Raw genomic sequence first — 9,705 nt, forward strand, 5'->3', positions numbered from 1 at the left:
TTTGAGACACAGAGCATGAATGGGAGTTAGGGCAGAGAGAGAGGGAGACACAGAATCTGAAGCAGGCTCCAGCTCTGAGCTGGGCTCAAACTCACAAAGCATGAGATCATGACCTGAACCAAAGTCAGAGACCTAACTGAGGCATCCAGGCACCCCAGGAAAATCTTTTCTTAAATGCACATTCTGATTCAGTAACTCTGGGGTGGGGCCTGAAATTCTAACAAGCTTCCAAATAAGGCCAAAACTGCCATGGCATTACTTACGCTTGGACTAGCAAGGCTAAAGTGGGTACAAAGATGAGTGACAGTAATGTTTGTCATGTAGGAAGGAGCTTATTATCTGGTAATGGAGTTACCTCATAAAGACAATCTACTACCTCCACTTTCAATGGTGTAGGAAGCATGAAAGACCTAAAGCTGTTAGAGATTGGGATAGATGTTGACCTTACCAAACATTATACAAGACTGCCTAAGGCCATATTTGGCTGCAACTGAGTCATTTGAAGTGTTATAATAAGATACAACATTTACAGGAAGGAATTAGCAATTCAGTATATGAGAACAGAGATCCTTTATAACAAAGAAATAAATATCATGGAACAAGGAGATGAGAATTTGAATTTCACTTTGCCCTGAGTAGCTGTGCAACTTTAAGCAGTCACTTACATTCTCTGAATCACTGTATCATCATCTAATGATGAAAACAGACGTGTGAAGATGAAGTGAGGAATCATATATCAATTAAATAACCATGACTGACATAAGGTAGCCCTTAAAAAGATTCAGGTTCTCCTGTTCCTTTCTTAGGTAGAACATTTTCCTTATAACATTAATTTCCTACAGGGAGAGAGAACCAATTTTTGAATGTTATGTTTGGCACCTTCAACATCTCAGAGGGGAAAAAAATAGGGAAATAAAATAAATATGTAGCTAAAAGCAGGTATTTTGGTTTAAAGGAACACTAGACCATAAATCAGAAAAACCAAGCTTTGGCTCAAGGTTTCAACATGAACTAGATGTATAATGCTGAATAAGCTATTTAACATCTCTGGGTTTCTGTTATCTTTTCTAAATCATTGTATATACTTTGTTAAATACATCAATCATTTTCTTACAGGAAATTATCATTCTTCCAAATCACTTGATTTTTAAAAATATTTTTTTAAGTTTATTTATTTATTTTAAGAGAGAGAAAGAGACAGAGAGAGGATGAGTGGGGGAGGGGCGGAGAACGAGGTAGAGAGAATCCCAAGCATGGTTCCCAACTGTCAGTATGAACCTCCCCCACTCAGGGCTTGAACCCACGAACCATGAGCTAATGACCTGAGCCGAAATCAAGAGTCAGACGCTCAATCAACTGAGCCACCCAGGTATAACCCAAATCATTTGAGTTTGTTTTCTTTCTTTTTGGAATATCAGTAAATTTTACAGAAATATTAAAATTGCAGAATCATTGGATAATTAGAATAAGGATTGGGAAAACTGATTTTTTTCCTGAAATTTTTACTAACTACCCTCAAACTATATTACTAAGCTTTAAAGAATTATATGAGTTCAGTGAACTTATTTTTTTTACTTGGAGTGCTTCCATCTTTTTTAGATTGCATAGATATGCATATTTCCACAAGCATTTGGAATTTGTCTTACTTGCTACATCGGCTATTGTCATAACTCAGAACATTAACTTAAATATAACTTAGAAATACAAGAAAAGAAAAAACAATTTGGAGAAAATAAAAATAACAAATTAAATATTCTTTCAAAGTAATTGTGATGTTTCTCTGTAATAATAGAAAAAGTCAGCAAAAAAATTCTTAATCACACAGATATGTGTCTCTATTTAAATGCTGACAAATGAATTTGGGGATTGAAAATTATTGTTTTGCTGCCTTTAATCTTCCATCCCCATTTCATTATAAGTAGCTTTCAATTTCTTTCTGTTCCCCCCCCCCCCCCGTCTTTTTAAGTGTCTTTTTTTATACACCCTGGCCTCATAGTTTACTACTGAATGTTCATGGAATTAAGCCATTGGGGTCATTTGGCTTTAGCTTCCTCATTAGATTCTTCAATGTCCCTGGCTTCACTCTTTGCATATAAACACATTTGTTATTCTTAATCACTTCTTTCTATCAATCCTTTACTAGAGCATACCACTTAATCTTTGAAAATCCACTCTTGTATTTCACAAAAATGGAAAATTCAAACTTCTGCTGTGTGTGACACACCATTAACTGCACAAAGACACTCTGTATCTGCTACCTTAATATTTACTGATGTGTTAATGTAATATAATAATGACCCATCTGCTTCTGCTGTCTATGAGGCACTTTCTATAGGGATGGAAATTAATGACAGTTTCTCTGAGCTGCCTGATGTCAGAGCCGGGAAAGGTGTGAAGAGTATATAAGAGCTGGATTACTCATTGGCAAGTGTGGGGGCAAATACTCCAGTGGATGCAAGCTTGGGATTGTTTATAAAGCTTTCTTACCATTAGAGGCATTCTCTGATATTGCTGACGCTGAAACACTAAAAGGTAAAGAGCTTCCTGTTTATGGGAAAATATCATTTGTTTAGGGAAGCTTAGATTTGGGATCAAATATATACTTATTTCAAAGAAAGGCTAAAGCAATAATGTGGTATAATATCAACTTTCCAGATTGTTTAGAGAAGGAAATTGGGAAATTGAAAATTTTGAAAATATTTGAAAATTGTTTAAACAGTATCAAGAAACTGTATCAATAAAATTGCTATATTTGGAGATTATGTTTAAAGAGATTTTTTTTAAGTAGGCTCTAGTCTCAAGTTCCATCAATCAGAGCTATGAGACATTTCTTGATTTCAATGCTGAATTATTCTTTTCAGAAAATTTGAGAAGCAATGTGCCTCCTGAAACTTCCAGTAGTTCTCATTGTGCTCTTGGTTGCACTACACCATCTGAAAGCTACCCCCATTGAAAGGTTAGTAACAAAAAATCCTGTTTCTTTTGTAAAATGTGGGAAAATTAGAATTAAAAACTGCTATATAACTAACAGCCCTTATGCCATTAGATTTCTGATGAAATCATGCTTAAGAACAGTACATTAAACTGTTTATCTGTTCTTTGAATTCTGTGTTCTTTAAAGAATTAACACCAGTGGTTGATGACTTTCTGACAGAACTGACAGAAAGGAATGGAATAGTTCCAGTTTTATCAAGAAATATGCTTTTGCATAAGAGACTCTTAAAAACTGAGAACAAACTGAGGGGGGGTGGGAGGGCAGGAAGGGTGGGTGATGGTTATTGAGGAGGGCACCTTTTGGGATGAGCACTGGGTGTTGTATGGAAACCAATTTGACAATAAATTTCATATTAAAAAAAAAGAAAAAGAAAAAGAAATATGCTTTTGGAACCTAGAGGGGCAAAACCAGAACATGAAGCAGGAAAAGCCAAGGGTAGTATTTTCCACTATATTAACCTGATTCTAAAACAAACTGTAAAAACTTAATTAAACCATATATTTTATAACAGGTGGGATTTTATTGTCTATTTACAGATTTCTTTTTCTCCTTGGAGGGCTCTGGCAATATCCAGAACTTTTACATCTCTTTCTGGAAATCAAAATACATAGAAATAATCAGGGGGCAAATTAAAAATTTTAGAACTAGTTAAAAAGCCATTTGTAGTCAGGCTCTGGGCTGATGGTTCAGAGCCTGGAGCTTGCTTCGGATTCTGTGTCTCCCTCTCTCTCTGCCCCTCCCCTGCTCATGCTCTGTGTCTCTCTGTCTCAAAAATAAATAAATGTTTTAAAAAATTAAAAAAAAAAAAGGGTGGCTCAGTCGGTTAAGCGTCCGACTTCAGCTCAGGTCACGATCTTGCGGTCCATGGGTTGGAGCCCTGCGTCGGGCTCTGGGCTAATGGCTCAGAGCCTGGAGCCTGCTTTGGATTCTGTGTCTCCCTCTCTCTCTCTGCCCCTCCCCCGTTCATGCTCTATCTCTCTCTGTCTCAAAAATAAATAAATGTTAAAAAAATTTTTTTTAAAAAGCCATTTGCTCTTAGGGTTTTTTTTTCTATATTGTTAACTGTTCTGTTAATGAAATAAAATTATAAAAAAATATATTCTTCATAAGATTACTTCTGAGCTGCACTAAATGTAAATTAATACTTCTTAAAAATGAATTCAGTAGGTAGCATATTCACCAGGATTTCCTGAAAAGGTTTATTTGAGAAGGTGTCATGTCATTTAACTGGTAATATTTTAAGGAAGTCTAAAAACTATCAGGTGATAATGTTAGCAGTAATTACAACTTTCAAGTGGAAAGCCTTTAAAACTGTAATTCTTTTATTTAAAAGATTCTCAAGTCCAAATGCATGCATATGTCATATACAATATAGTGAAGATTTGTTTGTACTTAAATCAGTTTGACTCCTTGTAGTCTTTTAGGACTGAACTTACACATTCTTTAACACCAAAGAGAGTTAAGTTTATTTTTGAAGAGTTTGCTTTAAGTCATATTAGAACTTTTCTCATAGAATTATTAGCATCTTGTCCATTTTCTGTTGGGGTGTTTTTTCATTGAGGTGACAATCTGTGGTAATATGTATATTTCTACAGCACCCACATGAAACAAATAGCAGGAGTTATCAGACTTCCTTTGTCCTTTCAGGCTTATCGAATTTATAGGATGTTCTCAGAATTGACTCTGATTTTCAATTGGATTTTTGTGGATAAAAATAACTAAAACTGACATGAAGTTTCTGGTAAACCAGCAGAACAATAGAATGACAGGAAAATTAGCAGTATTACTTCATAATTCTGTCTATATCTTGATCTTTTCTTTCATTAGGTATAGACATTTGATAAGCATCTTTATGCAGTATGGCTTCATAGATATTAGTTTATTAGGAAGTGAACTTCACTTGAAAATAAAATAGTATATAACATTATTATCAAGTTATTTTCACAATCTCTTACTTAGAATCTTTATTAGAAATACTTGTAAAGCATTCTTCAAATTGCTCTTTAATGGGTTTCCTGAAATGAGTATGTCTGGTCATTTTTTTAATGAAAATTTATCATCCTGAGCTGTTCAACCATGTAATATTCTATAACCTCAAAAAAAGCTTCTTGAGAAAGCTTCTTCAGAAAATGACTCAAATTTCAAACACCTTTAAAAGACAAAGCTGATGTTGATTTATCATTCATTGAATGTGATTTTTCTCATAAAATTTAATCATCTCACTTGAGATCTTTTTTAACTTCTACACATGTATGAGGTGAGATTAAGAAGTAACAAACTTGGGGCACCGGGGTGGCTCACTCGGTTAAGCGTCAGACACTTGATTTCAGCTCAGGTCATGATCTCACAGTTAGTGGGCTGATGGCACAGAGCCTGCAATGGGATCTTCTCTCTCCCTCTCTCTCTGCTCCCCCTCATGCTCTCTCTCTCTCTCTCTCTCTCTCTCTAAAATAAAAAAATAAACAGTTCAAAAAATCTTAAAATAAAAAAAAGGAAGTAACAAACAGACTTTACAAGTCATACTAAAAAATAGTTATTTAATACTCTTGACTGGAGCAACAGGATCATACATTTGCCCACACCTTTTAAACACTCAGTTGTAAACCTGCTTAGCAGATAATCAGAGATTATCTAACAGTATAATTAACAGAGTTTTCAAGCTATACACATAGGAGCTTGCTGTAGGAATTCTTATACTTCCACAAATGAATATCGAGAGCTAGAGCAGGGATACAGTTTAAAACTTTTAAAAACCCTGAAACTGAGGTGTTTTTAAAGAGAGACAATTTAAGAGTAATACTTTAGCTTACAGTCTTCACTTTTTAAACTCTTAAAGTTAAGGACATATGCATGGGTATAAATTGTCAATAGCTTTGAACCAGTGTTTGTTACTAGATGCTAGGCAAGCCTTGCCTACCCAAGTAGTTAAAGAGAACAAAATGCCTGAAAGTAGGGGTGTGATGCCTTTTACTAACCATTTAATCTGTATTTTTCCATCCTAATAATAGTTTGGGATAGAATCTTGTACATACTGTTGCTATGTTTACATGAAAAGTTGTGTTTGTGAAAGCATTTGCACAATAATGAAATCAGTCATCATAAAAGCTCTTAATATTTCTGTTTAGTAGAATGATGGTTCTTCTAGCTAACCCAAATAAGATAACATTTTGGTTGGAATAATTTTAAATCCTGTTACAGACCTTGAGAGCAATTATCAAAGTACCACTCAGATATTTAGCAAATAGACTAGTTCACACTCTACTCCAAGCATTTGCCAAACATATCTTGGAACAGATATCACCTTTCCAATTTCACTCAGAACTTTATTTATTTCTTTATGTTTATTAATTTGAAGTGTTTGGGTCAAATTCTAATTTCTGCTTTTTTCAAGAAAAGTTTATTCTGTTTCAGAATTAAATGTCTGATGTATGAATTATTGGTTTAATCCTTAAAAAGCATTAAATCATTCTTTGGAAATGCACATTGGCCATGCTTACGACACATGCAAAGAGAAATAATTAAATAGATAATATGAATAATACTATCATGTATACCAAGTAATTATGTCTCAGAGTGGATTTCCTTTGCCTGAATAATTGGTTTGTCAGCATACACTTAGACTCAACCCAATACCTAATACCAGAAGGTATCATCCAGATACCTAATGCCACAAGAAATTATTGTATTTAGGAAAAAATATGAGAATAAAAACCCTCAAGTTTCACGTGAGATTTAAAAACACCCCGAGGCTATGACTATACAGAGATACAGATAAGAAGTACTCTCCACATAAAGTAAACACATTGAAATAAAATATATGCATTTTGCCCCAAATTATGTAAAACCACTGGCTTCTGAACATTGCTTCATACCTATATTTCTTTCTCAGTGTATACTTATCCTAAGTTTTACCAATATTTTTATTTCTATGGAGCTGAAATTAAAACATTTCCCTAGCTTTTATAATCATCTACAAAAAGGAAGCATGTTATTCTGTATCCATTTCCAATATCATTTTGAGAGCGCATTAAAACAAAAGGTGGTACAAAAATGTAGAGTTGACATAAACAAATTCTGTAAAAAGAAACAAAAGTTAAAATTCAAATCAATTATTTAACCATAGTGATCATTTCTGACTTACCTATAATATTATTATGCAATTGTTCCAGCTGGCCGAAAGAATGTGGTGAACATTAATACTATTAATATAAAAAGTCTTTTAGTTTTAACATTCAGCCTAGTCTTATCATTAAAATTGTTAAAAGGAACTAAGTAGGTGGCAGAAAGATAATAACATTCATGTATTTATATTAAGAGTAACAGAACTCCCATACTACAATAGTCCAAGTGTAGGAACAGATGGTAAATTTGATTCTCTTGAGACTTTATAATACTTGAAATTTCTTTCTTAACACCCCTGATTTGATGATCTCAAGGAACTTAACAAACATATCTTACACTGCTTAATTTTTATTAGAAAGATATGGGAGGGGCGCCTGGGTGGCGCAGTCGGTTAAGCGACCGACATCAGCCAGGTCACGATCTCGCAGTCCGTGAGTTCGAGCCCCGCGTCAGGCTCTGGGCTGATGGCTCGGAGCCTGGAGCCTGTTTCCGATTCTGTGTCTCCCTCTCTCTCGGCCCCTCCCCCGTTCATGCGCTGTCTCTCTCTGTCCCAAAAATAAATAAAAAAAAAAAAAAAAAAAAAAAAAGTAGAAAGATATGGGAAATGAATATATATGTGTTTAATTCTACATATTCCAGATTCCATATACATTTTCTATTCTAAATGCTTTTTATATATTGGGAACTAGATTCATCAAGATTTAGAAGAATATAACATAAGGAAACCTTTTATTATTATTGTTACTGTTTGGAATATATTCTAAAGTTTCCAAGGATCATACTGGGAAATTCAACATTGACTATAATGGAAGTTTTCCTGTATGATTTCCTAGTCAAAAATCGATTCTGCTGCATTTTCAAGGTGTCAAAAAAAATCTGTTATCCAGCTGTTTCCAAACCAAAACACTGAGTTACTTATGTAAAAGTAACCAGTTCCCATTGATATATTTGCTGGCACATTAATATATCCAACCATGAGTCTAAGTCTCTAACCTTTCATATTTGTTCTATGCCACCAGTAACCAAGTGGAAAAGCGGAAATGCAACACTGCCACATGTGCGACCCAACGCCTGGCAAATTTCTTAATTCGTTCCAGCAACAATCTTGGTGCCATTCTTTCTCCTACTAATGTGGGATCCAATACATATGGAAAGAGGAGCACAATTGATATTTTAAACAGGGAACCATTGAATTACTTACCCTTTTAGAGGTCAATGTACCTCTAGAATTCTTTTTGTTTCATGTACAAATATTCTAGTGATTTCCTGTGTAATTTAACATTAGCATGAACCTGCGTCTGTATGTCCCATGTTTGTTGCCAGTACATATAAATTGTCTTGAAAAGAATTGTTTTAAATTTAACACTAATTAAGGTCCCATAATAAAAAGTCATATCTTTAAAAGTGAAGTGTTCTTGTTATAGATTTTTATTTTAAAAACATTAAAAAGTCACTCTTTAGCTTGTATTGCTATGGCTTGAGTTTGAGAACAAAGGATAAAATGGTATTTGGAAACTTGGTAAATTGTAAACAGCTAAGAGTAAAGTTAGGAACATTAAAAAACCAGTAATCATAAGGACCGTTGTTAAGTAATTCATTTTGCATTAGATTTCTAAAATGAGATAAAATGCTACGTAAAAATTTTAATTAATTTTTGCTCTTACTCAGTCAAAATATTTTTTTTGAAATTATATTCTTTGCTGGATTTGCTGGTACTAGAGGTTATTTAAAAATCTTAAAGCAATTTGTGTTCATGAGGGTTTCATTGTGTGTTATCATCGATGTGCTTTTGTTAAACATATATGCCTTTTATCCTGCTCAAGTGACTTTCAGCAAACCTCAGTCATATTCTGATGCAGCGTATTGCAAAAGCAACTTGTGTTCCTATTAATCATGTTTTCAACTAAAAGATCACAGACTTCTGGGAATTGTATACTGTATGGTGATTTATTTTGTTTGTTAAACCTATTGGACATTTCTGGCAGAAGTTACATATGTATGATACATTTTTTTTTGAAGGAAGCTGTTGAATTGGCTATGAACTGTAATGTTTCCCTCTAAGTCTCATTTATATAGGGGTATCTGCTTTTCTCTGTGAGTTAGTTACCTTTTGGAAACAGCATTAACTGAGATAAATTGCTATCATGCTGTATTATGCCATTTCTAAAAGCACTCAACTTGTATTTAAAAAAAAAGTAGAAAAAAAAAGCATCTCAATGTTAGTGAGAATCTGACTCATTGACTTGATTTATACATTAAAATTTCCCCTTATGAAGTATGCCTTAGATTGTCATATTATAGTTGTTTGTGTGTATAGGTGTATAGAAACAGGAGATGATATTTATAATGATTTATGTCATAAGTTGCATTTTGAAATAAATAAGTTAATGTATAAATTCCTATTTGTGATACTAAACTGTTGGCCCTTCTTTCAAAGTGGAGTTGAGCTCAACATTTTAAATTAAGCAAGGTATGATTAAATTATAATTTCTTACACTTAGTTATTTAAAAAATTTCCCATAACAGTCTAGTTTATGTTTTTTAATATTTATTTATTTTGAGAGAGAGACATAGACAGAGTGTGAGTG

At 33.7% G+C, this 9,705-nt stretch overlaps 1 protein-coding gene across 1 annotated transcript; it reads left to right on the forward strand.

The window, feature by feature from the left end:
- Positions 1 to 2,517: 2,517 nt before the first annotated feature.
- On the forward strand, positions 2,518 to 8,524 carry IAPP (islet amyloid polypeptide). The gene is made up of 3 exons (XM_047868509.1): positions 2,518 to 2,532; positions 2,862 to 2,956; positions 8,137 to 8,524. Exons 2-3 carry the CDS (start codon positions 2,877 to 2,879, stop codon positions 8,324 to 8,326), a joined length of 270 nt encoding a protein of 89 aa, XP_047724465.1. The 5' UTR covers positions 2,518 to 2,532; positions 2,862 to 2,876; the 3' UTR covers positions 8,327 to 8,524.
- The last annotated feature ends 1,181 nt before the right edge of the window (positions 8,525 to 9,705 follow it).

The sequence above is a fragment of the Prionailurus viverrinus genome, chromosome B4, assembly GCF_022837055.1.
Source record: "Prionailurus viverrinus isolate Anna chromosome B4, UM_Priviv_1.0, whole genome shotgun sequence".
Classification (NCBI taxonomy): domain Eukaryota; kingdom Metazoa; phylum Chordata; class Mammalia; order Carnivora; family Felidae; genus Prionailurus; species Prionailurus viverrinus.

Excerpts from the sequence above, each read along its gene's own strand:
- IAPP (XM_047868509.1), top strand. The coding sequence starts at position 2,877 with ATGTGCCTCCTGAAACTTCCAGTAGTTCTCATTGTGCTCTTGGTTGCA. Across the intron at positions 2,957-8,136 it reads AAAGCTACCCCCATTGAAAG|TAACCAAGTGGAAAAGCGGA; the intron begins GTTAGTAACAAA and ends CTATGCCACCAG.